General features: G+C 43.5%; 1 protein-coding gene across 2 annotated transcripts in view; it reads left to right on the top strand.

Annotated features, from left to right (window-relative positions):
- SOBP (sine oculis binding protein homolog) overlaps positions 1-22607 on the top strand; it is a 379042-nt gene that overhangs the window by 76695 nt on the left and 279740 nt on the right. The window contains exons 3-4 of one of the 2 annotated variants that reach the window (XM_029595316.1): positions 6006-6191; positions 14861-14896. In XM_029595316.1, the coding sequence (XP_029451176.1) occupies positions 6006-6191; positions 14861-14896 (222 nt within the window). The remainder of the gene's footprint in view (positions 1-6005; positions 6192-14860; positions 14897-22607) is intronic. The other variant, XM_029595317.1, reaches the window with a different exon arrangement.

The following is a 22607-nucleotide window of genomic DNA, read 5'->3' as shown; positions in this document are numbered from 1 at the left end:
CAAAAGGGGCACATTTGGGAGGAAAGGGCTAGGGATGGAGCTTCTTATCTTTTTACATTTACATCTCTGGGGCTACCTGAAGGGGAGGGGGATGGGCGGGTACAGGGGCTCTTTCAAGACCCTCAAGGCGTTTACCAGAGCGGGGAATGGGACATTGTCGGGCCGCTCGGGCCCTTTAACCAGAGCCTCAGGAGCATCAATATGCACATTAGTGTCCTGCTGCTCCCAGGCAAAGTTAGCTGCAACTCTTGAGTTGTAGCTAACTTTAGATCAAATAACATATCTTGAGAATTTTGAGGCAAGCTGCATTATTTGATTTACATGTTTTTGCCTAGCGTTGCATCGGGTGTTGTTTCCATGTTAAGGCTTTTACCTCTTGATTAACAGCACCCTAACATGGCTTAGTAAATTAGAGAGGCATCTGTTCAAAACATCTAGACTCCCTGTGCTCATTTAAACTATGTTATCTCCATGGTGAGACCACACCTTTGATATTTTGTGCAGTTCTGGTCGCCATATCTCAAAAAAGATAAAAATAAGCTTCGCTGTAGTTACACGATGTTAGGTTCCATATTTTATTTATTTATTTTTTGTATACCGATATTCCTGGAAAATCATACCGGTTTACGTGGAAATAAAATTCATAAAACAGCAATAGTAAAGAATATCTTCATCAATGTCATGTACAAAATAAAATACATACATAACTTAATAAAAATGCAGAAAATAAAACAAGGAAATGGAATAAAACATGTAATATAAAAAAATAGTTCATAAAACATACATAACTTAATAAAAATGCGGTAAATAAAACAGAGAAATGAAATAAAACGTAATATAAAAATATCAGTTCATAAAACAAGACATGAGAAGGCCTAATAAAAAAGAAAAAACCTATTGGAACCTTATATGTCATTTTTGCTCAGCATAAGCCTGTCGGAAGAGCCAGGTTTTTAGGTTCTTCCTGAATGTTTGAAAATTGCTATCAAGCCTTAAGTTAGATGGTAATGCATTCCATAATTTGGGTCCGGCCAGTGACAGTGCTCTCTCTCTCTCTGACACAATTTAAGTGAGTCAGCCTAGGAGATGGGATAGTTAACAAGCCCGTGTTACTAGAGCACAGATTTTGTTGGGGTGTATGAAAGTGAAGAGTCTAAACCATTCCACATTATTGTTAAATAATTATTTATGAATCTGAGATAAAACCTTAAAATGTATTCGTTGAAAAATGGGCAACCAATGGAGATCTTTTAGAATGGGTGTGATATGATAGTACTTCCTGGAGCCTATTAAAATTCTCGCGTCTGCATTCTGGAGTAATTGAAGGGGTCTAATAGTGGCCAATGGTAGATCTAGCAGGAGGGCGTTACAGTAATCTATTTTAGAAAAGATCAAAGCTTGAAGAACTGTTCCAAAATCATTGGGGTATAGGAATGGTTTACGTTTCTTTAAAATTTGAAGCTTATAAAAGCCGTCTTTAATCAGCTTTTGATGAACCCCTTCAGATTTAATTCGCTGTCTAATATAACCCCTAGATCCATAATTGCCATATTAGTAGTTACCACCCAGGAAAAAGATCTAGGCATCATAGTGGATAATAAATTGAAATCGCTGGCTCAGTGTGCTGCGGCAGTCAAAAAAGCAAACAGAATATTAGGAATTATTAGGAAGGGAATGGTGAATAAAACAAAAAATGTCATAATGCCTCTGTATCGCTCTATGGTGAGACCGCATCTTGAGTACTGTGTACAGTTCTGGTCACCGCATCTCAAAAAAGATATAGTTGCATTGGAGAAGATACAGAGAAGGGTGACCAAAATGATAAAGGAGATGGAACAGCTCCCCTATGAGGAAAGACTAAAGAGAATAGGACTTTTCAGCTTGGAGAAGAGACGCCTGAGGGGGGGATATGATAGAGGTCTTTAAAATCATGAGAGGTCTAGAACAGGTAGATGTGAATTGGTTATTTACTCTTTCAGATAATAGAAGGACTAGGGGGGCACTCCATGAAGTTAGCAAGTAGCACATTTAAAACTAATCAGAGAAAATTCTTTTTCACTCAATGCACAATTAAGCTCTGAAATTTGTTGCCAGAGATGTGGTTAGTGCAGTTAATGTAGCTGGGTTTAAAAAAGGTTTGGATAGGTTCTTGGAGGAGAAGTCCATTGACTGCTGTTGATCTGGTTGACTTGAGTTTAAGCCACTGCTATTGCTGGCAGTGGTATCATGGGATCTACTTAGTGTTTGGGTTCTTGCTAGGAACTTGTAGCCTGGATTGGCCACTGTTGGAAACAGGATGCTGGGCTTCATGGACCCTTGGTCTGACCCAGTATAGCAATTTCTTATGTTCTTAAGATAGTTGCACTGGAGAAAGTGCAGGGAAGGGCGACTAAAAAAAGGGGCATGGAATGGCTCCCCTATGAGGAAAGGCTAAAGAGCTTACGGCTGTTAAGTTTGGAGAAGAGACGACTGAGTGGAGGATATGATAGAGGTCTACAAAATCATGAAAGGACTTGAACATGTTAATGTAAATCTGTTTTTACTCTCTCAGATAATAGAAGGACTAGGGGGCACGCTATGAAGTTAGCAAGTAGTTCATTTAAAACAAATCAAAGAAAATTATTTTTCACTCAGCGCATAGTTAAGCTCTGGAATTCATTGCCAAATAATGTGGTTATAGCAGTTAGTGTACTTGGGTTTAAAAAAGGTTTGGATAATTTACTAGAAAGGAAAAATCCATAAATTGCTATTAATCAATAAGGAATAGTAGCTTGAGATCTATTTAATGTTTGGGTACCTGCCAGGTACTTGGAATTGGATTGGCCACTGTTGGAAACAGGATGCTGGGCTTGATGGATCTTTGGTCTGACCCAGTATGGCATATTTTATGTTCTTAGGTTAGGAGGGGTGTAGAGAGAGATAAGCGAAGAGAGGTAGTGCGGTGCTGCAGAGTGAAGGCATTTGTAGGTAAGAAAGAGGAGCTTGAACTGTATGCGAGAGTGAATAGGGAGCCAATGCAGTAACTTCAGAAGAAGGGTTATGGGAACATAGCGACTTTGATGAAAGATAAGTCGTGCAGCTGCATTTAGGACAGATTGCGGTGGAGAGAGATGGATCACTGGGAGACCTGTGAGGAGCAGGATGCAATAGTCTAAGCCGGAGGAGATGAGAGAGTGGAAAGGGTTCTGTTACGAGTGTAGTGACTTTGGTGAAAGATAAGTCATGCAGCTGAATTTAGGACAGATTGCAGTGAGAGAGATGGCTTGCTGGGAGACCTGTGAAGAGCAGGTTGCAATAGTTTAAGCAGGAGGAGATGAGAGAGTGGATAAGAGTTCTGGTAGTGTGTTCAGAAAGGAAATGCTCTTGGAGACTGCTTCTGAATTGCCTTGCTGGTAATTTCGCATTCTCCTGACTTTATCTAATAAAAGATCTTTGCCTGGACTTTGACCATTCTTGTTTGCTGCCGGCTTCTGACCCTGCGTGGACTCTGATCATTCTTGTTTGCTGCCTGCCTCTGTCCCTAGCCTGGCCCTGGATAAATGCCTATGCCATTTCTACAGAGACTCTCACTTAAGACCTGCCGGCCCCAGGAACCCAAGGGCTCAACCCAAGGGGAACGGAGTTGGTATAGGTGAAGTTCCAGTCCAATCTTTTTCCTTCTTAGCTTCTCTGGTTGTTGGTGAGGGCCTACGGGACCTACCCTGTAAGCTAAGCCAATCTCACCACAGCAGCAAGGGTCCACACATCTTACAAAATGGTTATAAAGTCTTACTAAAATGGTATCTCACCCCAGAAAGGCTTTGAAAAATGCATCCACATCTTAATGATAGATGATGGAGGGGATGTGGGGAGTTAGGAACCTTTTTTCACATTTGGTGGGATTGCCCTGCTACATGGACTTTCTGGGAAGACATTTCGATTAGGATGAACTACATTATGGGAGATGTGGGATTGTTCTCCAAAGTGCGCTTTATTGGGTTTACCTATGTTGCAAGCTCCAAAAGCCTTACAACCTTTCATTTTATAGATTTTCCTAGCCACCATTTGTGAATTAGCCTTTTGCTGGAAAAAGAGTATACCCCCCCTGTGTTGGAGGTGGTGCAGTGATGCCTGGATTGAATGTTCACTTTGAATAAACCAACTTCGATCAAGAATAAGACTTTGGATAGTTTTGAAAAGCCATAGTCTAAATACATTGGCTGGCACGAAAAACCAAAGGCTGTTGATGTCTTGGTAGCCTGCAGTTTTCTGATGAGTTATTGATTGGCATTGAATGTTACCATTTCAGATCAGTATTGTACCTTTTGTACCTCGAACAGTGATACATAGATAAACTTCTGTGGTGGGTGAGGAGGGTGGGGAAGAGGAAGGATTATTACTACTATCTGTATTTTTTGTAATGGCATAATAATAATCATGTGTTGGATATGTAAAGTTCTATGGTGTGAAGATGTTTTGTTCATATCCAATGAAAATTTCTATTAAAAAATAATAACACTGAGTCTCTGTTTCTTACAAAACAAGGGGAACCAAAACAAGAAGCAGAAAGAGTAGACAAAACTTCCTCTTCCCAAAAGAAAAGTTTCCAAAATACATGGTAGTAAATAGGGAGAGACACCCTGCTGCCTTCACTTAACCTAAGTTTCAACCCTAGAGACCCCAGGGTCCTTCCCTAGGAAAACAAACCAAAAAGGAAGCAGCAAGGGACATACTGGCTCTAGGAGGTTCACACATGCAGGGCTTTTAAAATTAGCCCTAGAATGAGGAAGGACGGGTGGCTAAAACGTCTTTCACCCAAACTCAAAAGGACAAAACTAGACGTCATTACAGTTGAGGAAAAAGGCACCCTTTCTATTTTTCCAGTTCCGGGTCTCCATCCATGAGGCCTAAGGGTCCTTTCCAAAGAAAAACATAACAAAACCAGGAGTAGGCCCTGGAACATCCTGCCTCTGGTAAGGGCTAACTAAAATCCACGCTGCACAATGGTGGCATTAGTTTTTATAGAATCAGGATTCCACCATTGCAGCCTCCCACACAGGGAAGCTAAAACCCAACTACACTCCTTGTGTTCACCCTGTAATTATGATGCATACTTTTAGTAGAGACCCAGTAGGAAGTTTCTGGTTTTATCTTTCTTAGCCTAGGTTTATTCCCTCTGGGGCCTTGTCTGGCTTTCGGTGCATTACCAAGTTTTGAAAGCTTCCAGTGAAGCTCTTGAGGCAAGAATCAGCACTAGTGTGGCCAAAGTGATGTTGCAGAAGAGACACTTCAGTGCACTCAGCTTCCAGGGCTGGAGAAATGGAGCTTTTACCATTACAGGGGTGCAGAACATCAAAGGACTGCATTAACATGTTAGATGGCGTTCAGTACACTCCCACCATTCTAACAAGGAACCTCTGTTTCCTGTCTACTAATTGAAAAAAATACATAGCAAAAGCTAATATTCGCCCTCTCTCAATTTAAATATTTAACACTTGTGTTTTGTTACTCTTTTGAAAACTGCTTCAGGTTTAATTTTGCCTCTGGGTTATCGGATGAGAAACAAACAAACTTGATCCAGTGTGACTACGACATCACAGATGCGGTCACACACAATTATGTGCAAGTGCTTCATGCCATGTGCTTCACTGTCTGTCATATCATAACCGGTCTGGATCAGACTAATGCGGGCTTGTGCGTAAATAATTTTGTACCTTTCCTGATGACCTGGCTGCACCCAGAGGCCATGGAGGAGCAGTCGAAAACACTTCACTATGGACTCGCTAGCAGAATGCTTGCTGGCGTGTGTGTGTGTGTGTGTGTGTGTGTGTGTGTGTGGGGCGCTTTTTTTTCCAGACATTTTACAGTTCAGACTAGTGAATGAAGGCAGTTGGGGGGGGGAGGTGAAATGAATATTTCTGTTTTTATTGTTTGATCTTGTTTGTAGGGAAGAGTGATGCAGGCAATACATGTGCACAACAGTACCCTGTTGCTACTTTTGTATTTCTCTTTTATTTTTTCCCCAGAGAATTCTTTGCCAAAACCACGAGTACCCGAGGAGAGCGTGATATCGCCCTACAACTCTAGCTTGAGCTATTCTGGGCTATCCACAGGAAACGGACTTGCGGATCTACCAGCAGGGTCAAAGGAGCACGGGAACATGCCCATAATCGTCCCCTTAATTCCGCCTCCCTTCATTAAACCACCAGCAGGTGAGTCTCCTGCCCAGGCGCCGTAAAGATAATCAGGGCACATGCTGGGCGGCTGTTCTCTGCAGGCCCACGGGGAGCTGGCTGGCTAAAAGAAAGCATAAAGAAGTTTTGTTCCTTGCACGGCAGTCCAGGAGGAGGGAAGGATCTCTGAGGCCTCTGGGTTTGATATGAGGGGGGGGTGGGGGTGGGGGGCGAAGGGGGGCTTCTCTCATTGTCTTCATCAAAGATTATTCAAGCCTCTATTGAATTGGTATTGTTGAAAGCAGAAGTCCCAGTGCTTGCTGGCATAAAATCCGTGACCCGCATCCATTGATCTTGTCCTCATTAAAAAGAAAAAAAAAAAAGCATTTATAGTGTTTCCTGCTTGTGTCTGAACTCTTATGAGCTCGGAGAGAAGCACAGCGCACGAAATTTATAGAAGGAAAGCCTGCCTCAGAAACGGGTTGTGACGCCTCTGAAACTTTTCTGACTGTTTTAGATGTTTCAGAAAACATTTTTTTGTTGTTTTGCAAACTACTTTTTGAGCTTGGCAAATGTTTTTAAAAAATCCTATTGTGTCAGCTAAACAGAGGGAAACTTGCATGCTGAAGAGAACGTAGTGATAAAATAAGACAGCGTGACATAGTAAATGATGGCAGTGAAGGCCCAGCTGTTGTCGTCTCTTGTTCTCTTCCACTTTGGGTAGATGAGGACATACAGTTCTTAGACTTAAACCAAGACCAGTTTCCTCCTGTGCCTTCTCATCCCTGTTCCTACCACTGCCTTCTTGCTCTGTCTCAGACATGTTTCAATTGCATTACTGCTCTGGCCACCATCACCTGCACGGGCAGGCCATTCCGGGCATTGTCGTGTTCCTCTTTGGTTCTTACAAATCCCATGCTTAACCCAGCCCCTAGACGTCTTCCCATTTCTTGCCCACCTAGTTTGGTAGCAGTCCATACAGCCTCCCAAAGTAGTCAGACTGTTGTCTGAACACCCGGCTGCCCTGTGCTGCTTGAAGTTAGAGATGTAACCATGGATGCCCCTGCCCCCCCCCTGGAAACCCTCATACCACTGAATAGTCGCTCCAGCCTTCTTCCACCTTTCTTCTAGCTGTTACTTCCCCACCTGCCCTCACTGCTGTGCTCTGTCTCTTCCGAGCATGTTTAAATAATGCCTCCATTTTGGATGCTACTCCCGGCATCTACCGTCTTCAGCATGCTCATCGTTTATTGCACATTTTTCCAACAAAAAGAGCTCAAAGTGAGTTACAGCAAAGTTGTTAGATTTACCACAGTATTTCTAAGCATTGTTGATGTAGACAAATAAGATAATGTATCAGGGCGATAGCATATAAGCACAATAGGCAGAGGTAAAAAAGGGCTTCACAGGGTATATTTGGGGGTGGCATAATGAGGTAGCGACATTCAGTGGGCAACATGATGATATTTCAGAATGGTCTGTTAGCTGATGATTGCGAAGCAGTTTCCTACATAACCGAGTGGGTATAAATGTCGTCTGAGCATTCTTTCCGGCAAATTCTTCTTATAATCCCTTGTCCTTGAATTTCCTTTCCTTCCCGTACTTTATTGAAGCTTGTCAAATATTTGAACATTTCTCATATCCCTTCTTTCCCTCGTTCCCTCCAGGGAGTGCAGTTAGAGTGCAGGCTTTGTGTGGCAGCCCCTGTCTCTAAGCCACTTCCATCCTCTTGATGTGCCTAAGAGGGTCCGGCCTCCTGGACCATACCCAGGGTTCAAGGTGCACCAGTGACCTAGACAAGGGCAAGCTTACCTCCTTTGCCTGCTGCTGCTACCTCTGCCTGTGCACCTCAGCGTACCATCGGCTTTCCTTGTTGCTTTATCACATTAGCTGGCTGCGGATTCTGAGAAAACTGAAACCATACCTTGAGTTTGCCGACTTCAGAAGGATAATGCGGTCATTGGTTATTAATGGGTTAGACCTACTGTAATGCCCTTTCTCTAGGTCTTCCCCAGTATTCCATTAAAGCTTTGCACATGGTTCAGAACTTGGCTGCTCGAGTTCTGACTGGGACTTCACGTTATGAACACACCACGCCGGTACTGTGCAGTTTGCATAGGCTCCCTGTCACCGGGAGGGCCCATTTCAAAGTTTTGATGCTGGTATATAAATCTTTAGGTAATGAGGTTCCACTAAGTATCAGCTCACTCTGTTCGGCAGATAAATTGCTTCTTGATAGCTCTAGTCCACGGCTAACCAGACTTCAGGAGTCCTGGGAAAGGATGTTTTGTGGAATAAATTCTTTGAGGAAAGCCACTTGCATAAAATCCTTTAGGAAGGAGCTTAAGGCACGCCTTTTTTTTCTGAGGCATTCAGGCTCATGTAAATGTGTATCATCTGCACACAAACATCTTTCTCTCAGCAGTGTCGCCAGTAAATATATGGAAAAGAAGCTGTCCCTGCCCCGAGACCTGGAGAGCCCCACTGTTCACTTTGCCTTCGCCGGCGTGAGCTCCACTGACCACCACTCTCTGCATTCTGCCGCTAAACCAGTTCCTCGCCCAAATTACATCTTTCTGTTGAACTCCCATACTGCCCAGCTTGTTTACCAGTCTTCTGTGTGAACCAGAGTCAGAAGCCTTACTGAAGTTCAGATAGGCAATGTCTGCCGCACCTCCCTGATCCTCCATGTTTGTCCCTCTTTAAAGAACTCTGTTAAGTTGGTCTGACTGGATCTTCTCTTTGTGAAACCATGTTGCTTTCAGTGCTTTGTGTCCTGTAATTTATGTGCTTCAAGGGGATGCACTATCTCTTTCTTTACTATTGTTTCCATGGTTTTGCCCACAACTGAAGTTGAACGAATGGGTCTGTAGTTGCCTGCATCCTCCTAGTTCCCACTTTAACTTGGCAGATTACATCTGCTCTCCTGCAGTCCCTCAAAACCTCCCCATCTTCAAGAACACATTGAACAGAATTGCAAGGAGTGGTGAGGTTAGGGGTTAACATGTTCTCTGTATCTTCTATACTCTCAGTAATAGCTATTAACCTGGTTCCCTTCTATCATTCCTCACCTTGTGCCCTCCACACCCATAGTAAGAACAATCAACCTTCCCTCCTCCTATCATTTCTCACCCTGTGTTTTTTACACACTGTACCCACCCTTTCATTCTTTACCCCATGTCCTCTACACCTACAGTAATAACTGTCACTCTTCTCCCTCCTATTATTTTTACTCCATGTCCACTTAACCTTCATCCTGTGTCCTGCCTGTCGATGCCTGGAGCTGATATTGAATGATCTGGGGGCACCAGCAATTGGACACTTGAAGGGATCCAGCCAGCTGGGAGACCTCTTCTGTTGTGCCAAAATCAGCTACAGGAAAAAAACAAAACTCAACAAACCAACAAAATATATATTTTTGCAAAAGTTCAATCAGCTGAACTCTCACTGAGAGAAAAAACGAAGCACTGTTATTTGTCCTACATCATCGTGGGGCTATGTGTCAGAATCCTTTGATGCCCAATCAGCATATCCTGACGAGGCAGATTTTGCAATGGCTGATGACATCACAGCGTGCTGAATCATCATTCTTACTCCTCCAGGATTAAGGAGTACTTGGGCCAGGGATAGGATTCTTCCTCAGTCCTGGACACTCCCTTTGGCTTACGTGTAGTCCTAGAGCGTTGGAGAGGAAGGTTGGGGAGGAAGGTGGGAGGATTTTATAGATAGCAGGGAATGGGAAGTGACCCTCTAAAATTAGTTGTAGTTTGTAGTCTCTGCCTTCTGGCTAATCTGAATCCGATTTGAGATATGAAAATCCTAACCTCATCTGCGCGCCCCTCCCTCCCCAATTAAAAGTGACATTTCTGGTTGAAACTTCTACGGAAAAAAACCCACCCCATAATGCTGTGTGGCAGACTTTGGCCAGTGGCGTGTAAGCAGAGTGATCAGCAGAAGGAGCGTGGAGCGTAGCACTTTGATGGGCCACACTGTGGAGGTAAATAGCATAATGGGATTCCAATAAAGACATAAGGAAGCTCGATCCTTCATGTGCCACTGAACACAACACTCGGCGATTTCGCCTCGGTGGTCAGTGCACCCTGAAACCGTGGCTGCAGGAAACAGAGAGGATGGGACAGCGGAAGGGCCCTGTTCCCTTACACACTTCCTCCAGGCGCCCGCTGCTTGCCACCGTCGGAGACGGGGCGCTGGGTGAAACGGACCTTTGCTGTGACCCGGTTTGGCAGTTCTTATGTTCTTGCAGAACCTGTCCTAGGTTATCCTGTTCTCTTATTTTTCAAGGAAATAGGAGGAAGGCCACTCTAACGATTAGATAATACCTTCCCTGTATCCTGTCTGAGTAGTGGGTTCTTCCTCCCCCCCCCCACCCCCCAATTGTTTTGTTTCTAACCGGTGGTTCAGGGCACGGCTTCCCAAACCTGTCCTAGGGATCCAAGGCAGTCGGGTTTTCAGGATATCCACCATGAATATGTAGGAAATAAATCTGCGGAGTCTCCATGGTATGCAAGTTTATCTCGTTGTGGATATCCTGAAAACCCCGACTGGCTGTGGGGTCCCCAGGACAGGTTTGGGAAGCCTTGGTTCAGGGGGGTGGTGTGCTTTCCCTTTGAGAATTGCCAAGGTGCCTGCACCAGCTTTTGGAAAAGAAGGATTTTCATGCAGATTAGGAAGTGCGATTCACATGCGCACCTTTCCTCTCCTGGCGTGGCTGCTCCCCGGGAACGTCCTCTCTCTGTGCTAACACCGCCGGGCTCTCTGAATCCTGCGGTACGGGGGGGGGGGGGGGGGGGGGGGCGGTCCTGCGATAGCGAAATAGGCAGCATACGGAAGCTTATCGTTTCGCCGTCAGCGGCGTCCGCCCCGGTGCCGTCCTGACCCCTCCTCTTCCTGACTTGACGCCACCCACATTTAGTGATCGCACGCCAAAAAGGACTTTTCACGTGCGATCGCTTTAGTAAATGACCCCCTTAGCCACATTGAGGGTGCATCATTTTCAAGGCAGCCCTGCGTAAATGACTTTTGAATTTCTTGCTCTCTCTATCCTTTCAAAGTTTTTACTCATTTTAATCCAAGGATTCTAAATTTATCGGTGTATGTGCTTGTTTACTTTCTGTAATCACTTTTAGTTTGTTTTTTTTAATTTGTAGAATTTTTTATTTTGTTAATAAGCAGTAAACTTTCCAAATACATATGAAAACAATAATAGCAGCCAAATACACAATCGCTTATCATGGCACAAAGAATGTAAACATTCGATTCAAACAGATAACTCCAAAAGATTGAGATTAACATGGGGACTGTACTGTAAATCCAAAAGGGAAAGCACCACTGGTAACTTAGTTTGTTGAAATAATATAGTCTTATGATCAACAAGCATAAACACTTTTAGTTTTTAAAGCAAAAATAGAAAGCATGCATTTTGAGCAATTCATCCATTTTTCCAAACTGGGGAGAGCATAATGTTTGTCTAGATGGCAAAGCAAGGAATTTGATCAAACGTTCCTGGCATCCAAGGGATCCTTACCCAGTTTCAAAGGTGCAACAATGTGTGTTTGTCTCCAGATCTTGAGAATGTGATCTATTCTTGCATAGGAATTGAACAGTTTCAGAAGCCATTCCCTTGTTGCTGGTTCAGATTTATTAATCTGTTTAGCGTGGATGTCATCAAGGCCTGTGACCTTGCCAGTCTGCTTGTTTTTCATTGGCATTTTCCATTTCTGCTGTTGTGATCTGGTCACTGAAGTTTTTCTTTTCGTGATTTCTCGTTCTTGCACTTTTTTTTGGTTTATTTGTTTTTGGCGGATTGCCATTTTCATACAGTTGTTTTGCTACCTGATTAGCTGTTATATTGTATGTTCTGCCTTCTATGGATCATTGCTTACTTTCTTGATTGTGGACCAAGTTTTCTTACTATTGTGGATCATATCTGTATTTTTGGTCGGCTCCTACCATGATTTGCATTGCTCTGCCATGCCATTCCAGAGGCAAGCTTTTCTGCTGTTATGATACTATCACCTGTACAAGGAACAATTTTGTACATTCAAATAAAGTTGTTGTATATGGTGGCCAGTTTGTTCTGCAGCCTCATGAGATATATTTTTTTATGACTATGTTGTACCAGCTTGACAAATATTTTGTAGTTTTCCAGGTTAGATTTTATATCTATCATTGCTTTAAGTTATGCTGCAAGATTCTTCTAGTTGGCTTTTTTGAAATTGAAACAGTGCAATGATACTGTCTGTCACAAATGGACAGACTTGGGTGGTCCTATATGGCGATGGGGTGGTGTTAGGAGTGTGTCATGACACTTCTGTAGTTTAGTGCTGCAATGTTATTGATGACAAAGATGAGGTCAGGGTTATAACTTTGTTTCCAGTGTTTACTTTTGAAGGAACTTGAAGTCATGAATTGGGGTCAGTTGGTTTGCTTTCACCCAAATATAGGGGGCACTAGTAAACACTTAATACCAACAGCCAGTGAAAGAAAAGTAATTTTCTTTTATTATAAGATATCTTATAATAGGAGCAGTGTAGCTTACCAAACAGTGCAGAATAAACTTCTAGCTCAGAATTTCCAAGCCATTCCAGTCAGTTAAATGTCACCTCCCCTAAACTTGCATACTAGTGGGTTAGTTTGTTTGCATAACATTTTCTAACTGTTAAATATTTTAATTTTATCTCATATATGCTAATAAAAATGCTTTCTTGTAAGTCATATGATTTCTTGTAAGTTGAGCCCAGAAGGCTGAAATGAAACTTAATGCTGACCTTTAATATACTGGTTAACCTTTAACATACTTTAGCATTTCAACAGCCTTGGCTATTTCTACAAGCCTGATCAGTGCAATCTCACTGTGCTGTAATTATTTTTCTGTTTCTCCATCATCACCAAACTAGTCTGGTTTCACAAAGAACCTTGTCAAAGCACCTTTACATTCCATTCTTTGTCATATTTAGTATAATATATGACTCAAGCTCCAATAACATTTGCCTCTATCTCATGTCTTAGAATGACCCTATGCAGGCTGAACCCATGAAGTAATGGGTTAGGCTGGAATTCTTACCCCTCATAGGGGTAGAGGCTGAGGGCTAGTCTCATGTTAGTTGAAGGTAATTTGCAATATCTGTAATCCTATTTCTTTGGAGGAGATATAAAAACAGACTGAGAATCTTTTATCAGAAAGTTCAGTAGCAAAAGGAAGTGGGGTTGATAACATTGTAGAAACTATTAAAATGGTTGTGGACTTCCAGTAGGAATTTATCACACATTGATAGCCAAGGCATAAGGCGAAAAAGAAAATTAATATAACTGCAATACTGACAATTATGCACATCAGTTTCTTTCCCAAACCTCTAAACCTGTTTGGATGCCAATACTTAGGAAGTCCCAGAAGTCCCAGTCCCATTTTTATTGAATAAGCTGCAGCTTGTTGAAGGAGTAAAAAATATTTGAAAAATGAATATATAATGATTTTGATTCAAATGGCAAATATAAGAAAGTCCATTGGGGCTAAGGCAGTCAGAGCAGTTTCAAGCCTTTGGCCATTAGAATATAAAGTGATAGTCTTACTGCAGATGGGCCTAATAAGGGAAACGTTTTATTCCTCTTGATCCATTGTACGCATACATCAACACTTGGCTCAAGAAGTTGCAATAGGAAATATTGACATTGAGAATCATTTGTAGTTCTGAATTCAGAGTGGATCCCACTAGGGGAAGAGAGCAGGAAATAGCCAACTGCCTTTTATTCCACACTGTACGCCATGTCCAACAATTAGTAAGGTTCAGAGAAGTGGCTCAGTGTGTACTTAGATTAACGTGTAATTGGAATGTGAATAGGTCTTTAGTACTAGTCCACGAGTGCAAATCACAAGAATACCATGATGGGACTGCAAACCACTGTTTAAGGCAGCAAGCTGAAAAGGGGAATTATCATGCCTGAACACAAACCTGGGGGCCGATTCCCGGTGTCACTCTTCATCGCAAATATTCGTCTACTTCTCAGCCTTGTCCACCAATCGTCTGCTTTGCTTCCTGGCCCAAATTCGTCTGCTTCTCGACCTAGCCTAGGGTTGCAGATTTTAACATGTGAAGCACAGATCCACAGATGTGTTTTTTTTCTCTTTACTTTTTGTGGCCATCAGTGTTGTTGTGAGCAGAACTTGATAGAGTCCCTCCCAGCATGTTTCTAAGGTGTTGACTCAGAGAAAGTTTTGGATTAAAACAGCATCTCCTGGCTGTATTCCATGTGCAACATGCAGTATTGACCTGTTGAGATGTCTTAGAAATAACTTCAGTTAATACTTTGCATATGAAATCAGTAAGTCTGTTAATCAAGACAAGTCACATTCAGTCAGGTCCTCTCCTGAAGCTGGGGATGTTGGCGTGGGGCACCCAACAATCAAATAACACAGACGTGAGGTATAATTGGTGTGCATAGATGTCCATCAGATTTTCTGGGACACTCCTCCTTGCAGCTCCTTCCACGGATGTCTGTGCCGCCTGTTAAGAGATATTGGAGCTGCTGGAGGTGTTCTTTTGCAACCGCTGAGTGATTTCTTTTGTTTCTTCCTTGCTGTATCCCTTTCCTTTTCCTTTTATTTTGTCTGTGTTATTAGAGTGAGCGGGTCTTTTGAGTGCATCTGATTGTTTGTCTGTAATTGTCTGTCTTTTTGTCTGCTTGTTTAGGTTCCCGAAAGACCAGAATGAGTGTTCATGACTGTGGTGAGTATGGAGCATGACAGAAGGAGTGCAAATAGGGGAGAGGATGAGGGTGACAGAGTGGATAGGAGGATGGTTGAGCGAGGCAGAGGCAGAGCTGATGGCCACAGATACATGCACTATCCTTGAGGCAAGTTCACACCACGCTGACTCCCATCGACTTTTTCTATACCCAAACCTACCCTGCACCATCGTTCACACCATCTGCACCCATCTCGGTCCCATGCCAGTTCACCAATGAATATCCTGCAGTCTGCTGCCAGGCTGGACCACCAGTGACAGTCCCTGATCACTGCCATGTTGTTGCTTGTCACTGCAGTATGTGAGATGGTGCTTGCTTTCCTGCTCCTCCCACTCGGCATCTTCCTCATCAGCACTCGTTGCTGCAGTATGCAGAGATGAAGGCTCCATGCTGGCTCTCTCATCGCCACTGTTTTGATGAGAGGGCTGGCACATTTTTGCCACGTTTTCTGTGTGAGCCCTTCCTGAAAACTGGAAAATATTGGCTGGCTGTTCCCGTGCTGGACCACCAGTGGCAGTCGCTGAACCCCACCTGGCCCATGCCAGGCCACCAGTGTCATCTGTAATTATCTTTCTGTTTTTCCACCACTACCAAACTAGTCTGGCATCACAGAGAACCTACTCAAAGCACCCTTAATTTTACATTTAAAATCTCAATGTCATTATCATCAGTCATTGATGATGTTTCAATAGGCAGGTCAGACACAGCCTTCATGTGGTCTTTCAGACACCAGCTTCATACCAGGTATTTATGGTGGATTGCTGGTCGGTTCTTGTGTGTCTCTTGCAGACACAACACCAGACATTTGATTTTAGTGCACAGTTTGGCAAACAGGAGTCTGTCGTTCCATGGAAACAACATTTTTCTGGAGGAGGAGCACAGGTATGACATGGAGGATATTCCAGACAGAGCAAAGAAGCACAAATCAGTCATCACAGATGAGTCATTGGCCTAAGCTTGCAGACACTGACTGTAAGCAGGGCAGCTTTCCTTCCCCTCCTTCTATGGGTTGGGGGAGGGGGGCTTTATTAAGGCGGATGGAGGAGATGCAAATCATTAGTGATTAATTGAAGCTCGCTGCAGCCTAATGTCTAATTCGTTATTATACTGTGATAATTTCATCTTGCTGTGCAAGCCGCTCCAGGCTCTGAGTCATAAGGAGAAACACACTGCGTCGTCGAGGTGCGACAGTGCTTTTTCCATCTGTGGCGTGCAGCACCAGGTCTGGATTTAGCCCCTTTCCTCAGTGAACTTATAGAAAGAAACAAAACTGGGAGCGTAATTATACAGGAGGAGGTTGGGATTTGATATCATTTAATAAACACAGGAGAACATTGCAATGTGTGTTTAAACTGAAACCAACAACATGTTAATAATAATGTAAAGAAGGCATCAGACGTGGAGCTTCACCGAGATTTTATTCAAAGTGAAGTAACTCCACCCCATGTCAGAGTTTGCCAAAAACGGCTTTTGGTTCCTTTTTACTTCAAAGCAAAAAGTGTCCAAATAAATGCTTAGGGGTAGATTTTAAAAGGGTGCGAGTGGGCGTACGCGCCAAGCCGCGCTGCCTTCCCCCGTTCCCTCCCCCCCCCCCCCACCTTCCCTTCCCCTAGCTCCCCCGCACTCTTCCCCCTACCTTTTTCGTTTTTTGGCTGCCAGCGGGCGATCCCAAGCACAGCGGCAAATGGCCACTGCGCCTGGAGCCTCTAGCCCTGCGCCCGCCCTGCCCCCTTCCCGCCCCTTTAGTAAAGCCCCAGGACTTACACGCGTCCCGGGGTTTTATGCGCCTCGCCGGGCCTTTTGAAAATAGGCCAGGCGTGCGTAAGCCCGATTACGTGCGTAAATCCTCCGAAAAACCGGCCCTTAGTGTATCATGGAATGGTTAAAACATAATTAATGATGCCACATTGCCAGTCAAAGAGTTACTCAGCTCCTCCGATTAATACTCAGCCCAGGTGACCAAGTGACAATGTGGCATCATTAAATATGTTTTAACCATATTAACCATATGTTCCCTTAACCCTCAGAAACATACAAATGGCCTTTAGCCATACCTCGCTAGTTATGCAACCAGGAACCTCCTACTAAGTATCTAATACGTTTAATCTCCTAATTCTTAATCTCATTTGTTCTTTGTTAACCACCTCCCCCTTTCCTTTTTTTTCGGCTATCCTAGCCTCCAAGTTATTCCACCCTGTTGATTGTAACTTTGCTCCGTGTTGTTAAATGATTTGTTAAAGTTATACCCCCTTGTTCTGTGTAAACCGATCTGATATGGTTATGACCATGAAGGTCGGTATAGAAAAGAGTTAAATAAATAAAAATAAATAAATAAACCATTCCATGATACACTAAGGGGCAGATTTTTAAACGAGCGCGCGTGGGGTACATTTGTGTGCGCTACCCGGCGCGCACAAATGTACACCCGATTTTATAACATGCGCGCGCTACTGCGCGCATGTTATAAAATCCAGGGTCGGCGCGCGCAAGGGGGTGTACATGGGGTGGAGTTGCTTCACTTTGAAAAAAATCTCGGTGAAGCTCCACGTTTGATGCCTCCTTTACATTATTATTAACATGTTGTTGGTTTCAATTTAACACACATTGTAATGTTCTCCTGTGTTTATTATTTGTTATACATATTTATTACGTGGGGAGGCTTCTGCTTATCGTGTTTTCATCTACAGATATCGACGTAGTGGCAGGTGTGAGATGTCTGCTAAACCTCAGGCTGCACTTCAAGGAGGTAATTTTAAAAGGAGTCACAGGTGTACGGGTAACATACTATCAGAGCAACTTTAAAAAGCCATTTAGGCACCTAAAGGGCACTTCCACATGTATAATCTGTGGACAATTCAATTGTAGCAGCATTCAAAAGCCCACCTACATGGGTAAAGTGCATTTACATATGCAAAAGCCAATTTTAAGTGTGTAAATGCTTTTTAAAACCAGGCTGCACGGGTTCAAGGGCCTTCACGGATGTTTGGAAGCTTCTCAAGGGTTTTCAGCTGGCGATTTTGCTTATTTTTGCAGGAGGCTCAGGCACAGTCAGGGGCATGGCAGAGCATGCCAGTCTCTGGAGAGACTTTGTGCAACAGTTCGGCCTTTGTGACCTCCCCGCCCTGATACATGTCGGAACCTAGAGCCCCAATTGCAGATGAAGAAGTGGGCACCTACGGAGAGGATTACTTGCTCACCCAGTTCAGCCCGAAGAGACTGAGCTAGACCAGATTATTAGGTAAAAGTGGAAGTACAGCCCTATGTGTGCAGGGTGGCCCAAGCAGGACTGGCTCAGCCTCTGTCTATGGCTTGATCTGGGTGAGGAAGTAACCCTAGCTCTAAATATGGCAGTGCACCCTGAAAGCAAGGACTGAGCGGAGGTCTCCTTTGCACTCTCAGGTATTCTGCATGCAGGAGACCCTAGCAGCACTGAAGTAGTTGCTAGAGCAGGGGAGGTGTGATGCTGAACTCCAAAGCACCCTAACTATGGCCAGTGATGCATGCGGGTTTGGGGGGGGGGGGGGGGGGGGGTTAGGTAGGAAGTAGTGAAAGAGGCTAGGATTCATGGTGTGGACAAGACTGTGGTCTGACTAACTGACTAGGCCCAATCCAGGGTGAAAATGCAAATTATTATTTTTTTAAATTTATTCCAAAGCTTTATCATGGAGAATCTGGGTGTGATGTTATTGAAAACCCCACATACGAAGGGGTTTTCATTAATACCAGTTTGAGGCTTGGGAGCAGTAATGCCAATTGTGTAAAGTTCAGATCTTAGCTACAGATGGATTCTTGTGTCCCTCAAAAGTGTTGATAATTCAGTTAACATTAAAATGAAATACAAAAGAATCAAAAGTAAAACATGTCCAGGAGACACACATTCATTTCTGAAAAAAAAGCAAGCAGAGGCTGGAGAGGGCAGGGCACAGCTCCCAACCCCAGGCCGACAGAATGTCAGGATGAAAAAGAAACACGGCGACAAATAAAAAAAAAAACACAACCAAACAGAAAATCTGACAAAATTTGAAAGAAAGGGGAAGCACTAGCTAGCAGAGGGAAGAAGGGAAGGAAGAAAACCAGCGATCAGCACTGGAAAGGAGACGACCAGGATCTTCTGGAATGGAGCAGAGCACAGCCCAGCAGGCAGGAAGAAAGCATCGACTGGAAGCCGGGAAAGGAAAGAATCTTCCAGCCTGCTCCACTGAGGCCTTGGGGGGAAGGGAGGGAATCTACAAATCAACATTTTAGTTTTAGGTGACCAGTGAGCTTCCTATGAGAAGGAACAGGCCAAGCCTGTCCTGGTTTTACTCCCAGTGCATGTATGGACTTGGGAGTTTAAAGGGTGATTATATAGGTCCAAGTCTGGAGGCCAGTCCTGGTTTTACCCCCTTGCATACTGGGAGGTACACTTCTGATTTCCCAATTGAGGTCCATAGGAAAAGCAGAACTACATCTCCTTGCATGGCTGTGGAGTAAAACCAGGACTGGCTCGGTTTGTCTTCCTGGGCATGGATCTATATGGTTAGCTTTGTTCAACATAGCAGGGGGTCTACAAGTCCACAAAGGCAGTGGGGGCCAAAGCCAGGACTGGAGAAGTCTGTATCTTGTTTCCTTTGCATGCTTGCAGCCGAGTTCAGCCACTCGGCGCTTGCCATTGTGCAGTGGCTGAAGCTCCCCTGCCCCTGTGCTACCTGGGGGGCTGTGAACGCTGCCTCTGCAGCATTACCGATCTCGGCTGGCCCCTGGGGTAGAAGCCAGGCTCGGGAACCAAACCCAGGTCCCCCACTGCCACGGGGGCCATCAGACCAGCCCCTGGCCGCTCTTTTTTCAGTCAGCCCAGGGAAGGGCATGCTGACCAGGCACAAACTGCCACATTTGTTCCTGCTAATGAAATGTGGATGAGAAGAAGAATGTAAACTGCCATGCTAAGTCAGACCAAGGTCCATCGAGCCCAGCACCCCCTGTCTCCAACAGAGCCGCCTGTCCCATGACTTAGTAATTTTCTGAGGAGTTTCTCATGAGGGACTTTGTCAGATGCTTTCTAGAAATCCAGGTACACTATATCAACAGGCTCACCTCTATCTGGATATTTATTTACACCTTCAAAACAATCTAAAACTTATACACAGGACATGTATAAGTAAACAGTGGAATTCAGTTGTTAAAAATTTTCTTTTTTTTTTAATTCTCTCCTCTGTTGTGATCTAAAATAGTGACAAATGCATGTGATTTGTTTTTTTCCTATTTGGAATAATTTTTTGTAAATTGTTAATATATTCTTTGCCATGTGTTTCTTTTGATCAAAGTTAACTTGATTGATATATTTGAAATTTAATAAAGATCTAATTTGATAAGACAAGACTTCCCCTTGCTGAAACCATAGAAACATAGAAATGATGGCAGAAAAGGACCAAACGGTCCATCTAGTCTGCCCAGGAAGCTTGTGGTAGCATCAAAAGTTATCAGGCTTATTGTTTAAGGGTAGTAACAGCCACATCAGCAAGTTATCCCCATGCTTATTTGTTTTCCCAGACCTTAAAATTTAGTATCCTTGTTGGTTGCTGTCTGAGTCTGATTTCCCCCCTCCCCCCCCCTTTTTCCCCCCTACCATTAAAGCAAAGAATAATACTGGAGCAGAGAGCAATACTGGAGATGCATCAACAGCATGAAGGCCTATTGGTTAAGGGAAGCAACCACCACACAGCAAGTTACCCCCATGCACTTCCACCTTCATTTCCATCCTTTAGTCCCTAGGGATCCACAGTGTTTATCCCATGCCCCTTTGAAATCGTTTTCTGTTTTTGTCTTCACCACCTCCTCTGGAAGGGCATTCCAGGCATCCACCACCCTCTTTGTAAAGAAATATTTCCTGATGTTGGTTCTGAGTCTTCTTCCCTGGAGTTTCATTTCATGACCCCTGATTCTCTTAATTTCTTTCCAATGGAGAAGGTTTGTTAATTGTGCATCATTAAGGTATCTGAAGGTCTGTATCATATCTCCCCTGCACCTCCACTCCTCCAGAGTATACATATTTAGGTCCTTCAACCTCTCCTCATAAGCAATTGATGGAGACCCCCCCCCCCCCACCATTTTTGTTGCCCTTCTAAGAACATAAGAAATTGCCATACTGGGTCAGACCAAGGGTCCATCAAGCCCAGCATCCTGTTTCCAACAGTGGCCAATCCAGGCTACAAGAACCTGGCAAGTACCCAGCTACACTAACTGCACCAACCACATCCAGAGTTTAATTGTGCGTTGAGTGAAAAAGAACTTTTTCCAATTAGTTTTAAATGTGCTACATGCTAACTTCATGACGTGTCCCCCTAGTCCTTCTATTATCCGAAAGAGTAAGTAACCAATTCACATTTACCCTTGTAGACCTCTTGTGATTTTAAACACCTCTATCATATCCCACTCAGCCGTCTCTTCTCCAACCTCAACAGTCCTAACCTCTTTAGTCTTTCCTCATAGGGGAGTTGTTCCATCCCCTTTATCATTTTGGTCACCCTTCTCTGTACCTTCTCCATCGCAACTATATCTTTTTTGAGATGCGGCGACCAGAATTGTAGACAGTATTTAAGGTGTGGTTTCATCGTGGAGAGATACAGAGGTTTTATGACATTTTCTGTTTTATTCACCATTGCCTTCCTAATAATTCCTAACATTTTGTTTGCTTTTTTGACTGCCGTAGCACACTGATCTGACGATTTCAATGTATTAACCACTATGACGCCTAGATCTCTTTCCTGGGTGGTAGCTCCCAATATGGAATCCAACATTGTGTAACTATAGCATGGGTATTTTTCCCTATATGCATCACATTGCACTTATCCACATTAAATTTCGTCTGCCATTTGGATGCCCAATTTCCAGTCTCACAATGTCCTCCTGCAATTTATCACAATCTGCTTGTGATTTAACTATTCTGAATAATTTTGTATCATCTGCAAATTTGATTACCTCAGTCGTCGTATTCCTTTCCAGATCATTTATAAATGTATTGAAAAGCATAGGTCCTAGTACAGATCCCTGAGGCACTCCACTGTTTACTCTTTTCCACTGAGACAAATGACCATTTAATCCTACTCTTTGTTTCCTGTCTTTTAACCAGTTTGTAATCCACGAAAGTACATCACCTCCTATCCCATGACTTTTTAGTTTTCTTAGAAGCCTCTCATGAGGGACTTTGTCAAATGCCTTCTAAAAATCCAAATACACTACATCTACTGATTCACCTTTATCCACATGTTTATTAACCCCTTCAAAAAAATGAAGCAGATTTGTTAGGCAAGACTTCCCTTGGGTAAATCCATGTGTACTGTGTTCCATTAAACCATGTCTTTCTATATGCTCTACAATTTTGATCTTGAGAATAGTTTCCACTATTTTTCCCAGCACTGAAGTCAGGCTCACTGGTCTATAGTTACCTGGATCACCCCTGGAGCCTTTTTTAAATATTGGGGTTACATTGGCCACCCTCCAGTCTTCAGGTACAATGGATGATTGTAATGATAAGTTACAAATTTTAACTAATAGATCAGCAATTTCATTTTTGAGTTCCTTCAGTACCCTAGGATGCATACCATCCGGTCCAGGTGATTTGCTACTCTTTAGTTTGTCAATCTGGCCTACTACATCTTCCAGGTTCACAGGGATTTTGTTTAGTTCGTCCAACTCATCATCCCTGAAAACCAT

Source organism: Rhinatrema bivittatum, chromosome 3 (genome assembly GCF_901001135.1).
Source record: "Rhinatrema bivittatum chromosome 3, aRhiBiv1.1, whole genome shotgun sequence".
Classification (NCBI taxonomy): domain Eukaryota; kingdom Metazoa; phylum Chordata; class Amphibia; order Gymnophiona; family Rhinatrematidae; genus Rhinatrema; species Rhinatrema bivittatum.
This window is presented reverse-complemented; position numbering and strand designations above follow the sequence as displayed.